The sequence below is a fragment of the Chenopodium album genome, chromosome 21 (genome assembly GCF_948465745.1).
Source record: "Chenopodium album chromosome 21, dcCheAlbu1.1, whole genome shotgun sequence".
Lineage (NCBI taxonomy): Eukaryota > Viridiplantae > Streptophyta > Magnoliopsida > Caryophyllales > Amaranthaceae > Chenopodium > Chenopodium album.
In genome coordinates this window covers 37996053-38018913 of record NC_137854.1, presented here as the reverse complement: position 1 = coordinate 38018913, position 22861 = coordinate 37996053, and the positions used below count along the sequence as shown (strand labels likewise).

The following is a 22861-nucleotide window of genomic DNA, read 5'->3' as shown; positions in this document are numbered from 1 at the left end:
AAATTTTGTCAACACAAACCTTTTAAAAAACTAGCTTTTGCAAAAAAACAAACAATATTTAAAATTTTTTCCTTGCAAATTTAAATCATAATTATTTATTTAAATTTTTTTTTTTTGATGAATTACCTTAACCAATATTCCGACGGTTGAGTATGGTTTTCTGACATTTGCTAGAGAGTGCAATATACATACGTAGTACTTCTTTTTTTGTATTCACACACTTTCTATTTGCCCCTTCACGCATCTCAATGTACATAAAATGGAGATAATATGCTTATTTGTAATACAAAGTAGTATAATTGAATTTTATGAATTATTTTTTTTAATGAGATGAGAAATTGCTTTCGTTATTATGAATTATGCCATAACTGTTCGAGAGGATAAATATTCATGCGATCTTAATTCAAGTTTCTGCACCTAAAAGAGAGGAGTGATGAGGAATGCTACAGAAATTTGAAAATTGATACTCAAAATGCCATTCCTAACAAAATAGAATGACATTCGCCTCTAATTGACTAATCACTAATTCACTATATATCTTTAGTTCTTTACATTGTATATGGCAAAAAGTAATACATTTTACAAACCCATCTTTTTGGGTCTCAGGTATGTGGTAGCTCGCCGTGACCCTGGCATAGCAATTTTTTGGTTTTCTTTATCACGTTTTTCCCTCTCTTTTTCCTTCCTTTTTTTCTCAGCATATTCTTGTTCTTTTCTCAAACTCTCCATTTCTTCCTCCATAGCTGTCTTCTCTTCCTTCTGTTTCTTCTTATGCTCCAACAATGATGTATCCGACTCTTTAACTGAGAAGAACATGGGCCCTAATTCTGCTAACCATTGCGGCTCCACAGCAGTGACACACTGCATGTACTCTTTTGCGGTCAAAAGCAGCTCGTGATAAACAACATACTCTGGCGTGTACCCCAATCCATAGAGAGCACTGCTTGGATGCAAATGGCATGGGATGCCATTCCTTGTGTTAACATACTCGCCAATTCCCTTCTGCTTTGCAGAGTTATGGAAATACGCAGAACATATGGCTTGTCTAACCACATCCCAGTCAGGAGATGATGTAAGGGTAATCTTCAGTTGTTTCAGTATATCCATAAGTTGTGACCGAACCTCCCTAGCCTTGCGTAAAGCTTTAACCTGCAGAAAATGATCATTGCACCAGTCTCCTCGATAGTCATTGCTTTTCCATTGCTGGTACACATTGAGAAGTGTCAAGTGGTCTGACTCAGGAACAAAGAATTTTTCCCTAGCCGCATCACTCTCCTCTTCCCTGTCTTTAGGACGGAAAAATACAGTAGGTACTGAGAGCATGGAAACAATAGTTAGCACCTCATCAAGGCATTCTAGCTTGCCACCCATCAGTAGCATCTTTGCCAGTGGCGGGTCTAATGGGAATTCCACCATTTTCCAACCAAGTTCTGTCAGGCTCCCAACATTGTTAAGGGCACCCAGAACCCACAACTGGTACATGGAGTTAAGGATGTTCTCTTGTGGAGGAGGGTCCATGAATTCAAAGTCTAGCAAGTTCTCAATTTTGAGAGATTTTAAAAGCAAAACTACATTTCCAAGATTTGTCCTCTGAATCTCAGGTACAGGACTATGAAGCATCTCATTCAGATATGCACTTTCTGTATAAAGTCGGTAGCAAGTGCCAGGACCAGTTCTACCAGCACGTCCAGCACGCTGATCAGCCGCAGCACGACTCACTGGAAAAACTTGAAGAGCATCCATACCCATCTTTGGATTGTAGACCTTCATTTTACTGTATCCCGTGTCAATAACATAAAATATACCATCAACTGTTAGAGATGTCTCGGCAATGTTGGTTGCTACAATGCATTTTCGCGCTCCATCTTCAGCTCTTTGAAAGATTTTCGCTTGTAAATCAGCAGGGAGCTGTGAGTAAATGGGAAGAATCAGGAGCTTTGCAACTGCCTTCTGAGTTGAGGAGATTAGTTGCTCCATGCGCTCAGCAAGAGAATAGCACGCCGCCTCAATCTCATCCTGCCCAGTCATAAAAATAAGGATGTCGCCAGGAGGGGAGGTTATGTGTATAGTCATTGCTTGCTTCACAGCAGCTTCAACATAGTCTTCACAAGGTGTTTTACTGTACAAGGTATTTACAGGAAATGTTCTCCCAGGAATATGGAATATTGGGACACTGGAAAGGCAGAAATATAAAAAATATTAGTTTTAAAAGTCTCAGCAACTGAAATGAAAACTAATGAAACGAATTCTTTATATATATATATACAAACACAGAAAACTTAGCATCTATTAGAAAGAGCAAAAATCCAGCCATTTGGCGTTAAGAGCCTCAGCCAATCAATGTTTATTATGGAGGTTCATATGAATATGATTTGAAGTGGGAGTCTGCACATTTCGTCTAGCATAAGTTGAATTTATTAAAATTAGAAGTTATCACTGGGGACAGTAAATATTCAGAAGACCTGATTGATTGATTCTTCTCTCTTATCATCCTTTTTCACACCCCATGATGCAGCCTCTGATGTCTCTTAAAATTTTATATGTGAGGCATGTTAATGAGAGGTAATTAAAAGAGTTGCTTTTGATCTGCTTCGTTTGATTAATTACTTACAACAATTTATTAAGGAGTAACTGACAAGGGTCCATGTAATCAACAAATCTGGGTTTATTAAGGTAAATCCTTCTACTAGAATCTTTAGCAAGCACTCACTTTATACAATTCATACAATTTCAACTTCATTTGGAAGGTCACATACTCACAAATCAGAAACTCAACGAAACAGAAAGGGAATTTGAGGCTGAACAATGTAGATTAAAGATTTTTATTCTCACTTTTTCCGCTTTGCAAAAATCTGATCACCCCAAAGACAGCAATAACCCCTTCTTTCCTATCTAACCATAATTAAACTCCCTCTCTCAAGTAAGCACTTAATAATTCACAGAAAAGAAAATATACATCAAGAGCTCGCCATGATCATATCAACAGTCCACCCCCTTTCCACAAGATACGCAACTACCTTCCATGCTTCTTCAATCTCCATCAGCTTCTCTGCCCCCGTTACCAGTGCAATAGCCACCATACATCACTCAACACATGCTCACTATAGATCTCTTGGCACAGTCAAGGAAGTCAGTGAGGCTCTGTAAGTACTACACCTAACTGAAGAAATCACAAGGAAACTACTGGATGCTGCTGCAGGACCTAAAGAACACCCATCTTTACAACTCAACAGATGTACACAACCATCACCCTCAAAGGACGGTGAGAAGCGAAATTCACAGAATTGAACAATTTCCCTTCCTTTAATTTTAAGGAAACAAACTCCTTAAAAAAAGAGAATTTGCATTTCATTTCCAAATTATTTTATTATTATTAATAGTATTATTTAGTTCATCAAAACAGCTAAAAACGAAGTACACAAAGAGGACAAGGTGTCCTCATTATAGCAAACCAAAACTACCACAACTTACAAGTACCCAAAATTCTTTAAATTTTGTGTCCTGCTTAAATCAGATATAAAGTTGCATCCCTCCTTTTTTCCCTACTTTCCCAATCCTCTATCTTAATGCTCTCACTTGGACCAGCTACCCTTGCTGAATCAAAGGCCTGACAACCGCTTGTTAAGATAGTAAAGACTGAAGAGACTGAACCAATGAGCACCATTCTCTTTATAGTCATTTTTCAAGACAGTAGAGGTTTCTGTCTCTTCTCACATTCCTCATGTCCATATCATACCTTGTTGAGATGCTTTATAACAAGTTTTGATAATCACAATGAGGACAACAGAGTGTTGGGATGTTGGATTGTGTTGTTTTTGGATTTTGAGAGCTTTTAATGAAACAGGAAAACAGAAAGCTGTGTACTCTATGTTATAAAGGTGGTCTAGGGCAAAGAGGATCAATTAATTCTATTCTGGGTCTTGTTCACATAATTCACCTTAGTTTATTCATGACTGATCTACACAATTGTAAGACTTTTGTAGTACAAACTATTACCATACTGTATTAATTTAGGGCTTCTTTCCTCTTCTATGTACTCTCACCAATTATTTGTTGCCAAGTGTCTAAGGCCCTATTCACATCGCCTTATTTTTGCTGAACTGAGTTTATTTTTAGTGAAACAAAATTATTTTATGCTAAACTTAATTTTTTTTTTTTTTTTTTTTTTGTGTTTGCCCCACCCGGTTCACCGGAGCTTAGACATCCGAATCCAACCCGGGTTGCACACCTGGCTTATGGTGCGTGAGTCTCCCAACAAGAGTTTTCTGCATTCGGTGAGGCTCAAACTCGAGACCTCCCCTAAGCGACATCAAGCTACTGAAACATCCCTTAAGCGACATCAAGTTGCTTACCACTTAAATTATTTTCAGTGAACTGAAATCAACTTTCTGAATGAAATTATTTATGCTAAACTGATTTTTCTTTTTCTTTTTTTTTTTACTGAATTTCCATTATGTTTCTTTTTTTAAAGTTGCTGATTTTCAATGAACTGAAATTAATTAAACTAACTGAACTTAATTTTACTGAATATTACGGAGTAATTTTTTGAGGTGAAGAGAACAGGGCCTAACTGGCTAACTTGAAGGGGAAAAAAAAATATATGTATATATAGTGGTATGACCAACGGGACTAATGTTGTCTTGGTTCAGAATCTGCTTGAAATGGGCAACAAAAAGACTGTACAAGTACTTCTCTACCGAAGGATTGAATAAAAGTAATGCGAGTTATAGATAAAGACACATTACCTTCCAAAGAAATTTGAAAATTTCTGCGCATTAAGTGTTGCTGAAGTCACAATCAGTTTAAAATCTCGACGTTGGGCAACCACCTTTTTTAATATGCCAAACAACACATCTGTGTTTAGTGATCTCTCATGCGCCTCATCCATCACAATGACCCTGGAAAATAGTTACAGCCTTAGATATATATACATACCCAATTGCAGTACACTAATAATTTCATAGTCCCAGTTGCAGTGCCATTTGAAATATCAAGATTAGAATTTCACATATATATTAAAAAGAGACTATAAAATTAAGGCAAGAAACACTAACAATCTTACCGATATCTTTCAAGTTCAGCATCTTTCAAGGTTTCACGCAGAAGTACTCCATCTGTCATGTACTGCAAATTGAAGAGGGAAGTGTATAAAGGAATGGCCAAAACTTGATATCACAATTAAAGTAGGTTTTTCTTTTTAATGCAACACATACAGTATAATTCAAGAATGAAGTACACATACAAAACACAAATGCATTAAACATTACAAGAAAATACCCCCAAAAAGGTATCAACATCTTTTTGGGACATATTCAACATTTAATAGGGTGACAAACCTTGATTATGGTATTGGGTCCAGTAACATCCTCAAAGCGGATTGCATACCCGACTTTGTCTCCCAGCTCAGTTTCCATCTCTTCACTAACTCTTTTTGCAACACTCATTGCAGCAACACGCCTTGGTTGAGTGCATCCAACAATGCCATATGAAGTGTAACCATCTTCATGCAAATACTGTAAAACAAGTTCAAATCAAGAAACATATTAACAAGGTTACTTTGCCTCCAAGATACCCATCCACAGATCCAGTGTCCTAGAGAGAACCTCTGTTTTCCTGAGTTCCATCCACTTTCACTTTATTCGCTCTATGCGAGCCTTTATTCATAATTTATCTTATAATTTTCATAAATCTCTTCATCTAGATCTCTCTCATCCTAAGAGTGAAAGGATCCACACGAGGGATCCACTCTTGCATTCTCCTTGATTTTGGTAACCAATGGGGAATTCAGGAAAATAGAGACAGCAACATGTATCTTTCTCAAAATAAGATGGTCAGTATAGTGCACTTCATTCATAATAAAGAATAATGAGGAATACAAACCTGTGTTAGTTGAGTTGTCTTTCCTGAGCCTGTCTCTCCAACAACAACGACTATCTGATTCTCTCGAATAACCTGCGATCAATTCAAAGGATTGGATCCAAGTTCAATATGAGCAATAACAACCAAAAACAGATAAAACCACCATGAAAGGACCTCAAAATCTATCATAGAGACAAAAATGGATATACAAAATAATAAGTGAAACAACAACCAATCCCAGATAGTACATGAGAGTAGATGACTAAAGACACAATATGTGACAAGACATTCTACAACTAATATTCAGAACTTGCCATCATTCGACCAATACTGCTCTTTATACCTGTTTATGTTATCCCAAATACAAATCCCCCGGTCACAGCAGAGCCTTGTTTAATTAAATTAGGAGCATTGGAGGAGGATGATTAAGGAATCAGAATTCAGAAGTGAGCACCATGAAATAGTTCCATGGAAATACATTTGTAAGCATGAAAAATGACATGTTACCTGTAAAAGCTCATCCCTGACAGAGTATATGGGAAGATATTGTCTCTGCTGTGCCAGGGTTTTCGTCATTGCAAATTCACTCACAGCTTCATCTTTCTTTAAATGCTGAGCAAACTTTGCATCTTCCTTAAAATCAATTTCCCCATCTTCACCAACCTTAGCATTATCAGCATCAACCTGATATTGGATGCATAATGAAATGATGTACCTTGACAAACTGGATACAGAATGAAAGAATGTAATTCGACTAAGAGATCCACATTGCTAAATATTACCAGACACATACCTGTTCTGCTGTCTTCTCAACGCCAAGGATATCCCCAAGTTTAGAACCAGCAAGTTCCCAAAACCGTTGGCGTGACTTACTCATGCTTTGTTTTTCACGAATTTCCCGCACTAAAGCGGATCCTTTACGAGATATAATAGCCATATCTGAAGTTGGATCTTTCAAAGGCAATACAGGTTCTGCCTGCTTAGTAAAAACCACTCTACCATCCAAAAATGGAGGTTTTGTATCTGTGTCAAGCATAGGGAAAGTTTTAACAAGTGGTTAGCTATATATTTCATCGATTCGGGAGGGGGGAGGGGGTAGATATCGTTTCTAGTTATCACTTACCATGAACTAAAAGAATAACCTTGTTTTCTTCTTCATTGTCAAATTCAGTTTGAACCTCGGTACCTCGAACAGCACCTGATCTCATCAATTGACGGTCTTCCCATTGTTGCTTGTCTGCACTAAGCTGTGAATGCCTCTTGCTTTGAGCACGCGACATCATAGTTCCATCGCTTCTCATCTACAGAGAGACTATGATTAGAGAGACGGATGATGGAATCCAAATTGAAGCAAAAATCACTAATGAATCCTCAAAACATGACCAGGATCACCAGGTATATCACCATTTAAGAATCAGCAACAAATCTTAAATGAAAATTTTCAGACCTACAACTCCAGACACTTAACATCTAAGGCACCATAACAACAACAACAAAAAACCTCCAGTTATTGTAGAATTCTCAATCATGTGTGATATAAGAGTAACAGAATACAGAATACAGAAGCCAAAGGCCCAAAAGCCAAAAGCAATAAACAACCAAAATAAGAAATATTGAATATCACTTGAACATACCAGCCTTTTTGCCAATTCTACTTCTTTCTTTTGGTTTGTAGCATCATCACCAAGATAGAATGATGAATTGTCAACGTCATAAATATTGCTGCCTTCTTCTCTATCATACCTGTATTCAATCAAAACTAAATGTCAAAACAGTATCACCACCACATATAAAAGTCGTTCAAAAGTGAACTGCAAATAAAGGATGAAGATACACATACAATCAAATAGAAGAAAATTAACTAAATCACACTTAATGAGATAATAAGAAACACTTTGTATATACACATAGCAGCTGCGTACAAATGTAAACATATATAAGCCTCACTCACCAGGCGCGATCTGAATTGTATTCCATTTGCAAGCGCATATCTTCTGTGATTTCAGGATTTTGGTCTATAGCTGTGGCACTTCCATCAGCATCCATATCCTATAATAAGAATAGAAAAACAAAGAGAATGATTACCTCCAAACCTCAAAACAGAGAAAGGTAATATAAAGATACTGAACAAATCTAAATATCTACAGGCTACAGCATTCATAAAAGGGGCAACATATGAGCACTGTTTCAAAATATTATACCTCAAATCTTTGTATATCGACAGTAGAGAGTCTTTGCTTATTTGATCTCCCCTCATACCGAGAACTAGAAGATCGCACAGAGGAGCCAGAAGCTCGAATAGGGACAGGTGACGGGGAAACATGATCCCAAGGGGAAGCATAAGCTCCTTCACCAATTTTAAAACCAATGTCAATTGAAGTAGTATGTAAATGAAAACAGTACTCTATAAGCAATACACAATGAGGTGAGAACATACCAGAACGCGGTGTTTGCCAAGGAGAAACTAATCTCGCATCAGGGGATGCTCCGATGAACATAGGGGATGGTGAAGGCTGGTACCGGTTGCTAGAATTATGTTGACTATCATGACGAGGAGATTCATCCCACTCCCATCTCCCATCATCCCAATCTGATCTACCTGCCAATTTGCATGTGAAAAGACTGAGAACACTATTTTCAGAAATATTGGTTCGTGTAGCAGACCCCACCTCTGGGATTAAAGCTTAGATTGGTGTTCATTAGATCCAAAAGAAGAACATGAACACTATTATTCTATTGAAGGTGTAACACTATACTTTTAAAATACATATAAAGAGAACAAGCAATCGCAATAGAAGTGTTAATTATGTGGTATCAGAATACTACATACTTCTATAAGCGAAAAATGTATTACTATGAACTCACTGCAATACATTTTTCCCGCCTTGATAAGCTTCTTTAAAATCAATGTTATTATAATTTAGATAATTTTGATACTTGGAAGTACACACAATAGAAATGAAGAGAACAAAAACCACAACATCATAAATTATTTATATATTTTTTATTTCTTTAGCATTGTTAGGTTAGAAGTGTTAATTATGCGGTATCAGAATAGTACATTCTTCGATAAGCGAAAATTGTATTACTATGAACTCATTGCAATTCATTTTTCCTGCCTTGATAAGCTTATTTTAAAATCAATGAATGATTATTAATTAAAAAATTTTGATATGTGGAACTTGGAAGTATATGCAATGGAAATGAAGAGAACAAAAACCACAACATAATAAATTATTTCTATTTTTTATTTCTTTTGCATTTTTCTTACTTATGGAAGACCAAAAACAGGTAATCAAGAGTTCATGACATGCTTTTCGTAAATTGTTAGGGTTTTTACAAGCACTTATATATATATATGTATACACATACATATATATGTATACATATATATGTATGTATACATATATATATGTATATATACATATATATATATGTATATGTATATGTATATGTATATGTATATGTATATATATGAGGTAGTTTTATATATATATGGGGTGAATGGGTGACGGCGGGTGAGATTCAATAAAAAAAAGGCTATACATACCAGGCGTTCTCCTAGATCCTTCATATCTGCCTCTTTTCCTGTCATATTCACCACCATAGCCTCTATCTTTCCACCTACCACTAGACCGTTCATGTTCTGCACCACGACTCCGGTCTTTGCCATCAGCACTATGTCTATGTGTACCTCTAGTCCTTTCACTTCTAGAGTTATCTTGAGAGCTATCCCTATCATTTCTTGAATAGACTTCAGAACGGACGCTTCTTTTAGAGTGATGCATCTCATGCATGTCATTGTGGTCTTCAGTTACAACACTTTCTGCAAAATAGATATCAAGAAGAATTTTAACAGAAAAGCAAGCCACATGAAGAAAACCTGATAAATTTCCTTGCCAGCTTTTTTTCATTAAAAAAGACTACTTATAAGTCCAGATATTGTGGAGGGAAAATCGTTGAGAACAATGCATAGTAAACATAACTTCTATCTTTTAAAATGAACCGTCTTTCGTATTAGTAGTATGGGCATTGGAAGTAGTTCATGCTTTCCCGAAAAATGCCAAGGTTTTTACATTGAGGCTCCACTCAGGAAGTAAACGAATGATAGATTCATAGCCACCATATTAGGGACCCATGAGAAAGTGTGGTTTATACCGATTGCCCTCCCAAACCCATGGTCAGAGTACCTATAACATTAAGTTTATACTTGCGTCTCCTTTAATGTGGGCATATTTTTATGAACAAAAGGGAAGAAAAAAAAAGGGATCCAGTACCTGATTGAAAAGTGCAACTCAAAGCGGCATCACGGTATCTCCTGTCGGACCGTCGTTTATTGCCTCCTTGTTCCACAGTCTCATCTCCATCAACATCTGTCACAGCTGACTTCTCTTCAGCAAGAGATGAAGCAACAGAAGTGATTCTTTCTTTAGGAACCTTAAAACCACTATCTTGTTTTGATTCACTTCGTTTTGCAAGAGCAAGGACATCTAACCCTGATAAAAGAAATTACAGAAACATATAGCTCAGATACAAGATATTTTTCTTGCCAAAAGACTAAACTGAGACATTTTGATATGAATCATGAAAATAATTCAGGGCCAAATGAAACCACATGAAAGGGTATAGTGATTTCATTATGTACTAAGGCTACCTTTGGTATAACTTATTTTGTCTAAAAATAACGTGGCACTGTCAGAACTTATTCAATACATCAGAACTTATTTTGTATGATATAAAATAAGATGAAATAAGTTGAAACAAACATATCCTAAAGCAAAAAAACTGTGTTTTTAAGACCAAGGTAAGAGGTTAGATAAAGGGCACATTCTTCTAGGAGATTGCATAAAATAGTGACAACAGAATGCAAAAGACATATAGAAGAAGGTAATTTCCAGATATTAATGGAAAAAGTATAGGGAGGGTAGGGAGCAAAGATGGAACAGTTGGATGAGGATCCTATGAGAGTATGAAGCAGATGTTGAAGCTAGTCTTTTAGAAGGAAGACTAAGCATTTCCTTAAACATAACAAGATTAAAATTCCATTGCCCACAAACAAAAACAAAATATAATCCCCTTTCTTGATTCCTCTACCCCTTAGCTCTATGCTCCCCTAAACATTGTGTGAAGCTCAATTTCTCAAATGAACTCGGAAAAAACTACAGAGAATGCTAATAAATAATAACCATTCCTACATAAGATAACTCTATACGACTGTAGCCAATAAATGTATAAGCTTATTAACAAAATTACACAAATTTAGGGTCTCTTCAAATCACCTTATTTTCACTTATTTCAGGTCTAGTAAGTTCAAATAAAGAGAAGTACAGGGGGAAAAAAAGTTCTAAAAAGGGTAGCCCTAGTTCAAATTACAACTAAATTAAGTTTTAATAAGTTCAGATTAGATCAAATAAGTTAAAATTAGGTAAATAGTACACATCCTCAAAGTCAATAAATGAACATCTTTGTTAGCTAAATGGGTATATGTAGGCAGTACTTAGATCACGGAGTCCTGAATTCTTTATTAAAAAACGATTTTTTATAGATAAAAAGTTCCATCAGCTAGCTCTAATAATAAATTGCTCAAATTAAAAAGGTTACGTTGTGATAATGAACATTATGATGCCAACATTTAACAACATTGATGTTTTAGATTTTTCTCACGAGTCATTACTCTTGAGAACATTCTCTTGAAATCAAATTTAAATTTCGCTAGTGATAAACAGATAAAGAAGTCTATGCATCATACGATCACATCATTTAACTTAGAGATCCTTCATAATAGTTTGAACATTGACACACCATCCACAACACCCAATCAAAGTATTATGTGGAAAAGCAACTATTATTTAAAAATATCACACGATAGTACATGAGAGAATGTGACCATTTTATCTAGATAAAGGAAATATAACTCCAACAATCAAATGATGGTAAGAATTTGGAAGTAATGAAAAGATTTCCATGAAAACTTACTACAGTCAAAAACAATGACAGATAGTATGACGGAAAATTTCAGAAGTAAAGAAATTAGAATTCAAGCAAGAAAAAAGCAGATAGTACCTAAGAGAGACTTCTCTGGACGTTTAAAGACAACACGCTCTTGTCCTCGCTTTTGGAGTCCTCCAGCAACACTTGACTGCTCTCCTTCCATAGTAACGATTGTACTATCAATATCAGGTTTCTGCATAACATTCAGACATTTAATCAGCCCACCTTCACTAAGTTGAAAGCAGGGAGAAAGGCATAAATTTACTCTTGATCTATGATGACGGAAGAAAGTGAATTTAAAAGAAGTAACATTGGATAGAAGTGAATGGAGGAAGAAGGTATATGTGAATACCCATTGGAAACTCTTGGTTCATGAACCCAACCCCATCCATTGTGAATAAGGCTTTGGTTTAGAGGTTGCTAAACATTCTAAAATGTGAAATGCCATAGAGTCCAATAGGCCAATCCAATTCTTACAACATTTTCATTATTGTGCTTCCACAAGTTTCCTTATCTTTCACCTCGATTTCTTGATCGAATTCAAGTAATACAAATATACAAGCCCATTTCTACATAAACCCATTTAAAAAGGCGGTATTTACAAGCAAATGAAGAGTGTAGAATGTAAAATAAACAGAACACTCGTAACAAATAGCAATGACAGCATATACTAACCTCCATTATTGCAGAACCTTGTTATGGAGAGCTGGAAATATCCACAACATAAAAGGGAAAAAGAATCATCAGTAATCTATCTTAAGCGTAATTGGAAACAGTTAAGTAAAACACAAGTAGTTCAAAACATATGAAACACAATCAAGCCCGTCCCGAGCTAGGGCAGGAGGAAGAAGAGGTCTAATCTCATAGTTGAATCCTAACATTAAAAATAAAAAATAAAAAACCCCAAATTTACTTACCTGATTTCAATTTCTCAAGAACCCTAAAACTTGGAGAAGCCAATTACAGAGTACGACCCACGATTCGATGGAGGCGACTCCGGCGACCACCGACGACGGACACCAATAGCCGGATACCGGCGACCGGAGACCAACAGCGAACCTTCAAGAGTTCTTCTCTGCCACCAGTTCTCAGCCTCTCTCTCTCTCTTCCTCTTTTCTTCAATTAAATTGATCGAGGTTTAGATTTGTGTTATGTTTTTTTTTTTTTTTCCTCTTTTCTTCAATTAAATTGATCGAGGTTTAGATTTGTGTAATGTTTTATTATTTTTTTTTCCTCTTTTCTTTCGTTGTAACGGAGGTGCTCAATTGTATTGCCGGTACGACGGGTACGTTTCCTAACCTAAGGTTACACACCACTCTCGCACAAAGACACTCTTGAGTGCGTGGAAGATGGAGCCATATAAACTTTTTCCCAAAGAAGAAGAAATGTGTTTATTAGCTCTTTTTAGCTAGATATATGTATAAGGAGTATGTAGTAGTATTTTTCTAAAAAGGCTCTAGGCCATGTTTAGCCAAAGCAAGGAAGATTATAGGATAATTGTAACCCTTAACGAGTGCTTAAATCAGAATAAAAAAGGAGACTTAATCATCATCATTAACAACCACAAACATAAATGAAGAGAATTACAAAGAGATTACAAATAAAGTAAGAGGAAGAGAAGAAATCCAATAAAACTTGCTGAATGAATCTACACAAAGAAAAAAAGGCTACTCCACAAACCACCTGTTGGCAAACATAAATCTACCCATGGAATAAACTGATCAAGCTAGAAAACAACAATCCGACTAAATAACACGTCTTTCTTTATTCCAACAATCCCCTACTAAAGGGAGTAAAAGTAAAACCATATAAGGAAAAAAAAAAAAGACAACTTATTAGGTATAAGAGAAAATTAGTATATAACACTTAGATCTACATATAGATTTACATAAATTAATTTGAAATATAGTGCTTAGCGGTATGAGACAATGAACTACAAGCCTATGGGTGGACAAACCTTAAAACTAAACCCTTAACACTTTTGATCATAGAGTAATGGACAAACCTTGAAACTCCAAGATTTAGAGCAAGACCCTCACAACACATATATCACTCCAATATTTATTTGAACTCCGCAAAAAAGTGTATTTATTTTATAGCCAACTACATTTATCTTAAGTGTAGTGGAGGTTCTAGGAAATCCACCCACGTTTTGAGTTACTTATTAAGAGTGATCATTGGAGTTACCCTCTTCAAATTCCTCCATTGTTATTGATTCGTTCTCCTTGGTTCAACTTTTTCTTAATTGTACTAATTGCGTTGATTGGTTATCATTTTGATACAGATTTTCAGTTTGTTATGAAAGATGGAAGGGTAAAAAAAACAAAACATGAAGTGAAGATGGATGCCAAAATTACTAATTATATTATTTTATTTCATTCTATATGTTCTATGTCAAGTTATCTTAAACACGTATTGAACTAACATTGTTTTAATAATATTTCGTAATTGTCTAATTGTGTTCTATCCCATAAATATCAACTTGAAAAAGTAATTAGTTTGCATAGTTAAGCAAGAAAATAAAATAAACTACTTTTAGATACTCATTGTCTTATGAATAGATCAATTGTATGCGAGGAAAAATAAATTGTACTCACAAACTAACTATCAAACGATACTCAACCATATGTTCGTTTAGGAATATAGATTACACTTAATACTACAAAAATCATGACTGAAAAAATATCAAAAATAAGCTCGTACGTTGTATGAGCCAAAAAAAACTTGTTTACTTTAAATTACAAATGAGAATCATAGAATGTATATGCCCCTCCACCTCAAGTCCTCAACCAAAGCTACATAAATTTTTTTTCTTTTTTATTTTTTTTTTATTTTCTTATAACTGTATATATAAATGAAGCCGAAAAGATGGTTTCATTTGTGTCAAAACCTACCAATTTGTGGAGCACAAATTGTTAATTTCTTGAATCTGCAAAAATGCTAGTGGGTGCTTATATTCAATTTTAACCAAAAAATCACCACAAATAATAATAATACGAGTAATAACAATAAGAATAACCAACATTACACTACATTTTTCAAGTCCCAATCTTGTCAAAATTTTCAGACACATTCTTCATCCTAGGCCGAACCTCAGGATCACTTTCAGTGCAAGAAAGAGCCACATGAAAAGCAGCCAACACCTCTTTCTTAGCATGAACCTCTTGTAACAACATAGGATCAACCATTTCTGAAAGCGGGTTTTCCTCTTCAAAATTCTTCCTTACCCACTTCACCAAATCATGTATTTCAGTTGAAGTCGACGTTGTTGGGGAAGAGTGTTCAGGGGATTTCCCTGTTAGTAACTCGAGCACGACTACTCCAAATGAGTAAACATCCCATTTTTGAGTTGGTCGACTCCCAGGGATTTTTGCCTCGGGTGCACGATAGTTGTTGATTTTTTCCTGACTAGTGGACTTAACGTAAGGGAGTGCACCTCCCATGAACCCACCGGAGGAGGAAGGGTTATTGCCCGCGATGCTAATCAAACGATTAAGGCCAAAATCGGAGATGTGTGGTTGGAACTCGTTGTCGAGGAGGATGTTTGATGGCTTTATATCTCCATGTACAAATTTCCTAGGGCTACATTCATGAAGATAGGCCAAACCCCTAGCCGTTCCTTTGGCAATTTTCAACCTTGTTTTCCATGTTAGGCTTGTTGATGGTTGCCCTGTTCTCCCTGTTTCATCAAGAATGAATGTCACATCATTCACATGTAATAATATATGCAATTATGTACAAGTATCAATCTTTGTTTAATCACCGATATTATTTTACTTTATCAACATGTGCACATTATTGTAATAAGTCTTTCTTTGTAGGTTCGAAAAAGAAACAAAAAGATCAGATCAGATAAGAGTTGAAACTAAAGCCAAACCCCTATTGGCATAACACTAAATAATTTGAATATGCGATCGAAATTTTAATCTAAAACTAATAGAAGCAAATTCAATATGAGAAAATAAAAAATATTCCTTAGTTTATGGCAGCACCAATTAGCCAGTGAGAGAATCTTGGCAACCAAAGCCTACAAAGACAAAGACAAAAGAGCTTTGAATTTCTATCTAAACTTATAATTTAAAATTATACTGATGGATCTAAATCTGAGAGTACTGAGTGTGCTACATTATTATTGCTTATTTTGGGGTGGTTTAATTTGACTAATTATCCATTATTTGTAGAAATTTCCAAGAAAAATTATGCAGTTAAAAGCATCCAATGTTTGAATATAGTATGAGTGTATGACCTGTTAGTTAAATGTGCAACCAAGTAAACATTCTTAGGTGAATTTGGATTGACAGAAAACCATTCTAGTTCAACTACCAAAGTTAGTGGTATGAACTAGATGGCCAAAATTCATTAGTCAAGGTCTACCATTTTCTTTATATGTAAGTGTGAGATTTTGACAATTCTGATTTAAAAAATTAAAAGTTTCTTTAAAATAAGGGGGAACAAAGTATTTCAATCAAAAAAGTCCCTTTGAACTGAATCTATCAAAAAATGCAGTACTTCTAGTTAGGTCTTAGATTTTTATTCTAACTATTCCTATAGTATAATGTAAAATGACGTACCATATTACATTTTATTATCTTAATGTTATACTACATATACTTTATAGTTTTTTCACTTGCACAGTAATTAAATTAAAAATCGTTTACATATGTCTATAATCTAATTATGATTATATAATAAAGGATTGTCGGCTTTATTTACTCTTTAATAAAAAATGTTTACCTAAAATAACCCTTAGCTATACAAAATATGAAAAATATTATTTATTTATTTCGGTTTTTATTAACAATGCGTGATAAACATTTCAATAAACGCACCATGGAACATGGAACGCACAGAGCAAACTAGTCCTTGACTCCTTGCTATAAAACAAACAATTTTTTTTTTCATGGTAATGGGGAACAACCTTAACTCTCAAACTTCCACAAGTGACAATGGTGTATGACTTTAAGTATCATCACTTCACCAAAGTGCCTTCAAAGCTACTACTCAACATTTTCATCATTGGATGCTCACCACATAGTAGTCCTTAACAGAGCTACCCACCAAGAAAACTACTCATTACATCCTTACATATTTATCTAAAAAAGTACATCAATCTCTACTAACAAAATTACCATCTACACCTACATTGCTCCTTAAGTTTCATAAAAGAAAATAGAAAAAAGTTTGAGTGTAAAAGGGTAGAAATGTCATTTCTTGTAGCATTGGATTAGTTGGCCATAAATATTGGTTACCCCCACCAAATTAAACTCTCTATAATTTCAAGACAAGAAGAAAGAAAAGGATTGAAGGAGAACCAACATTTACTGTAAGTAATGTAACATCTCATGTTATAATGTTATGGGCCATAGCTAGGTGTTATGTTTATTTATTCATAAATTCATGTTTGTATTAAATTGCATAGAGAGGTATGGTACTTGGTAACCGGTATTAATAGTGGAGATTCACCAAGGTTGCATAAACCAAGTCAAAAGAAAAGTCATAAGGTTCAAACATATCGTACCCGGCCAATCACCCTCATCTCAACCACATGCGTATTGCATTATAGTGTTATGGTCTGGTCTAGTGATCCCTTAATTATAGCGTCATACTCTCTACCTCCGTTCCAAAAATTCTATAGCATTTACCATTTTCGAACATGATAAGCATATGATTGTAGCTAATTATTTTACACATTGAAAGGTCGTCGTAAAAACACTTTCTTTTCTCTTAAAGAGTTTAGTTGTGTGTAACAACACTTGTTTTTTTTGTAAGCCATTCTGGCTCCTATAAATAGTTGTGTTTTTATGAGATGATTATCAAATAACGATGTGTCATATCATTGAATCATGATGCTAAATCTTGAATCCAACAAATATACATTAATTTTTTGTCAAATAACTTTTGCCCACTCATTCTCAACATGAACAATTGAACATAGACCATCAGTTTAACAGCAAATATTTCTCATCAAAAGATAGAAATGAGGACCATTTTAAAATATAAAATTATACAATAATATAGTACGTATCACTTACACATGTATAATCAGAGACATACAATAAGCTTGATTTTGGCATGACTTGGAAGTAGCAAATATAAGTAGTCGATCACTAAATGCCAAACATAAGGCTAATTATATTAGACATAAGACTGATTAACTAATTATCCTAAGTATTAAAAAACCATACTTTACTCAACTTTTATGCAAACTATGCTACTGCTAGTAATCTAAAAGGATGCTGCACTCAAACTTTACCAATATATTCCCATGTATGACAAAGGTACGTCTTTTAGCAGCTAGTCGACATGCTGACATAATATGGTTTTTGTCCTTTGAGCAAATACTTCGTATAAGCTATGCTGAATCCGATTTATACCTCTGATTGAAACTAGTTATTACTCCGTATTAGCTTGTGTTTTCGTAGCCGCGCTATTTGGAGAGGTCTAGTAGTACTAGTAGTATTAAAACACTAAAATAGTCATAAATCCGAACAAAAAAAAAAAAAGAAAAAAAAAGGCTATTTAGAAGGATTTTAGATAATAAAGTAATTCCGTACTTGCTTAGTCTCAAAATTAATAATCGTCCTTTTTGCCCCATAAACAACATTCCTTCACTTAGACTTTGTACTTAAACCAGTGTAATAAATCAAATTCTAAACATTGTACCGTATGTATTTAAGTCAAAGGAAACATAAATTAAACTCACCTCTTTATCCATCTCATTAATTAAACCATAATTATTTTATTCATGCTTAATTATAATGAAAACAAGACAAAAAATATTAAAAAAATTAACCAAGAAGAGAGAATTGGACTGACCTCGAAGAGCATTACCAAGATTGCCATTAGAAATGAAGTCAGAAATAAGCAATTTTTCATCAGGAGCCCAATAATAAGCTCTCAATTTAACAACATTTGGATGCTTAATTTTCCCAATTGCTTGAATTTCAGCAACAAACTCTTTATACCTTTGTTGATCACCACCTTCTCCTAATCTTCTAACAGCAACTGGCACACCATTTCCAAGCACTACTTTATAAACTATTCCTAACCCACTTTTTCCCAATACATAAGCTGATGCTCTTAATAATTCATCCAACTCAAATGTAAAACCCTTGTCAATTGCTACTAGCTCCCCTTCCCCTTCACCAACACCCTCGCCGCCTTCGGAACTTCCCTTATCCGACTCGCTTTCGATGTCGTTGCTAGGTGATCCGCCTCTGAGGCAGGGGCACCCCCAGCAGAAGAGTCCTGTTTTTTTGTCTTTGTTCATGTGTCTTCCTAACTTGATGGTGCCAGTGCAGCTGCAACCACTAGAGTGATCCTTCTTCTTCCAGTAAAAGTATATGAGGACGAGCCCCACGAAGGCGACTACTACAGCATCTGCTGCAGAGATGAGGAGGATCAGCCCCGGGCTTAGCCCCTTTCGCTTGGGGCTGATCCCCCTACTGTCCTCGGGTGGGGGAGAGTTCGGGTTTGTTGTTGTTTTAGTACAGTCCTTTTGTAATGGGAACCCGCATAAGAGCGGGTTCCCTAGAAAGGCGGTGGGCCCTTGATTGGCAAATGAGCCTGTCTGGGGGATTTCCCCAGACAGATTATTCGCCCTCAGGTCGAAGCTCACCGTCATGGGAAGATCCCCGAGAGACTTTGGGATCTTCCCGGATAGATGGTTGAATGAAAGGTTTAATGTCCCGGAGAGCGATTTTAGCTCTCCGAGCTCCTCGGGGATTTTTCCCTTTATCTGGTTAGACGATAAATCAAGTTGAACTAGATTCACCATTTCATGCCAAATTCCTCCGGGAAGTTCACCGGAGAAGTTATTTCTCGCCAGAATCAGTCTTTGAAGCTGCTTACACTCCTTCAAACCATTCGGAATCTCGCCGGAGAGTGAATTTCCAGAAACATCTACATTCTGAATTTTTGGAAGTGAGCACATGGAGGTAGGTAGAGGACCAGAGAGATTGTTCCCGTACAAGAAAATGCTATGAAGAGAAGTCGCATTGAAGATTTGATCAGGAATCGAGCCGTAGAAACTATTCCCATGGAGGTTCAATCTCCGAAGAGAAGTAAGGGAGCCGAGCTCCGATGGGATGTACCCTCGGAGATTTTTTCCTGCGACGGAAATTCCAACAACCCGGGGGTTGGGACTAGAAGTGGAATTTCCGTCGCAGGAGACCCCGGTCCATCCACAGGGATCGGGGTCATTCTCATCCCAGTCCGCAAAGATTGCGGACGAGGACGAGTGGTCGACGGCCGATTTAAGGGAGAGGAGAGCGAGGCCGTCGGGGGATAAAGAATAAACTCTAGATGTGATCGTAAAGAGGAGGAAGAATGAACAAAGAAAAAAATGGAGGTTCATTTTTTTTAACAAGTTAGTGAAATATTTGGGGTGTTAGTGTTACATCAACAGAGGATGACTAGTGTATACTTCCGTAAGTGTTGGTTAAAATTTTAGTTGGAATTATTTTTGGAGGACTGATAATACGGTTGAGAAGAGTTGGGTAGGGGTATTAATGTGAGGATTTGATGAGAAGTAAGTGGGCCCAAAGCCCGCCAAGAAATAAATTGAAGGAATTTTTTATTTTATTTTATTTTTTTATTAAAAAAAGGGTGGTCAAATAATAGGGAAGGAAGAAGAGAGTAGAAGGAAAGCAAAGGGGTTAATCATCAAATGCACAACGACTTGTGTAAAGCTAATTAAGTAGGTTTTGTTCCATGTATAAATGGAGGATGGTAGAATGATTTGAGTACATTTAATGACCTGGATCAACTTAAAGTTTGCTGTGTTTTGATTGTTCATTTTAGTAAGGTTTTGTAATTAGTGAGTTTGTTGTATGTAAAGAATTGATGTTATTAGGTTGGCTTAGCATGCAAGAGACACCGTAAAATTTAGAATGGAAAAACACGATATAAACATGTGATATTCGTTCTTGCTTGCTTTCGGGAGTTGTTTGTCTAAACTCTAAAACTATCATGTCATAATAAGCAATAAAAATTAAATTAAGCTAGTTCATACAGTAATAAGGTTATTAAAGATATATGAATACGTACTCTTGCATTTGCTTGACCTCCAATGTCATTTGCATAAATATCTTATACGAAGTATATATTGAAAATATTTACTGAGTAAGCTAAGTGTTTTAACCCAAAACAAACTACTAGTTCAAGCTAGTTGAAAGGGCTTATGAATTTTGTATGAATTTATTAGTCATTTAGGTCATGTTTAATTTTGTTCATCTTCTTGTAATATGTATATATATATATATATATACAAATAAATGATAAAAAAAATTAAAAATGTTCAGCTTATTGACTACATTTTTCAAGATTAATATCAGTATGGTTAATAACTTTAGATAAGATAAGCCAATTCAAGTAAAGTCCAGATAATTTTTGACAAGGATTAGTAAGATGAGCTACCATAGTTCATTTTTCAATTAATAAAGCTCTAAATTATTTTTAATAAGATTAAGGTAAGTGATAGAGTATATAAATTGATCATGAGCTTCAATTATCAGCTTAAAAGACCAATCAACCAAAAGTTTGAGCTGATGGTTGAAGCTCAAGATCGATTTATAAAATCTATTAGTAAATTTATTTAAGTAAAATTAGGTGAATAAAACACACCATAATATACCTAATATAAGTAATATTCAACATGGATTTTGTGAATTAGGTTCAACATATCAAAAGAAGGATGAGTATATAAATAAAGATCGTGATTTTCATTTTTTTTTTTTTTTTTTTTTGGTAGGCATGTATAGTACTATATTAGCCATTAAAATTTTTTTAAGGACTGCAATAATCGTTGGCAATCTTTCTCAACAAAAAAAAAAAAGGTTAAAAAGATACAACTAATTGCGATGTTGAAATGAGAGTGTATAGCATTTATTTAATGTGGTTCCAATGAATTGAAGGACCACAAATTGATGGACACTCTTTATTTCTCAAATTTAGACATGCAGTTCGAATATCAATGGAAGTAGAAAATCAACATGTATGTAAAAATATCTTCCAACTTTTCTGCATGAATTGGATTCCATTACGTAGAATGAATAATACACTACATTGAGCAGTACTACAGTAGTGACTAAAGTGTTAGAGGGATGAACACAACTCATCACAAGCCATCAACAAAACAATACAAGTACGTTTATTCTTGGCACGAGTAGTTCAATATGTTGCACAGGGTATTATTTTCATATTTAAATACTACCTCCGTTACATATTATTTGCAACGATTAGACATTTTCCCTCTCTACTTTATGTCAAATCGTTGCAAATAATGTGTAACGGAGGTAGTATATCACCATTGTCGATTTATTGTACTTCAATCAATAGGGGCACTGGGTAGGGATTTTACTTACCCTTAGTTTCCGCCTTACTCTTGCTCATAGTGTCTTAGCCTGTAGACTCGGTTGGATTGACATATGAAAGGTTCCGAATTTATAAGGCAACTAGGTTAGTTACCGTACGATACACGGTTTATATAAAGCCTATTTTTAATTTGTACATTTTAAAAATAAATTGCTATTATACATAAATAAGAATTACGTATATTTTGTAATTTTAAAATTTTTTATTTTTAATCAAAATTATGATATAGTATCAGTTCAACGTTGTCTAATTCATATTTTAAGGTAGAAGGTCATTTAATAGTGTGCTATACTGCTATTTAAAATTGTTTCATTCCTAAGATAAATTGATACTCTGTAGATTTTAGTTGTAATGTAAAAGCTTCCAATATGTAATTAAATTTCAAAAAATGTTACATATGATAGCTTTACAAATAAAAAATAAAAAAAAAATAAAAATACAAAAATACAAAAAAAAAAAAAAGATGACATCATCATTGTATTAGGCGGAAATTTTTTTATTGAGAAAGCGACACGTGGGTAATGGTGATGTCACCAACTTCTGTTTTAGTAATAGTTAGTAGATTCATCTTACCTATCTAAAAAAATCACTTTCAATCAATTAAAATATATCAATTTTGACTACTAATATTAACATA

General features: G+C 35.0%; 2 protein-coding genes across 2 annotated transcripts; both read right to left on the bottom strand.

Annotated features, from left to right (window-relative positions):
• Nucleotides 1-331: 331 nt before the first annotated feature.
• Nucleotides 332-13017, bottom strand: LOC145601380 (pre-mRNA-splicing factor ATP-dependent RNA helicase DEAH7-like). The gene is made up of 17 exons (XM_081657391.1): nucleotides 12768-13017; nucleotides 12526-12556; nucleotides 11923-12043; nucleotides 10137-10355; nucleotides 9410-9685; nucleotides 8297-8458; nucleotides 8061-8206; nucleotides 7811-7908; nucleotides 7494-7602; nucleotides 6983-7160; nucleotides 6653-6882; nucleotides 6367-6543; nucleotides 5881-5952; nucleotides 5337-5513; nucleotides 5063-5124; nucleotides 4746-4898; nucleotides 332-2173 (listed from the first exon to the last, which is right to left on the bottom strand). Exons 2-17 carry the CDS (start codon nucleotides 12529-12531, stop codon nucleotides 580-582), a joined length of 3780 nt encoding a protein of 1259 aa, XP_081513517.1. The 5' UTR covers nucleotides 12532-12556; nucleotides 12768-13017; the 3' UTR covers nucleotides 332-579.
• A 1583-nt stretch (nucleotides 13018-14600) lies between these two features.
• LOC145602288 (receptor protein kinase-like protein ZAR1) lies at nucleotides 14601-20268 on the bottom strand. Its single transcript, XM_081658472.1, has 2 exons — nucleotides 18667-20268; nucleotides 14601-15529 (listed from the first exon to the last, which is right to left on the bottom strand). Exons 1-2 carry the CDS (start codon nucleotides 20204-20206, stop codon nucleotides 14889-14891), a joined length of 2181 nt encoding a protein of 726 aa, XP_081514598.1. The 5' UTR covers nucleotides 20207-20268; the 3' UTR covers nucleotides 14601-14888.
• Nucleotides 20269-22861: the final 2593 nt, after the last annotated feature.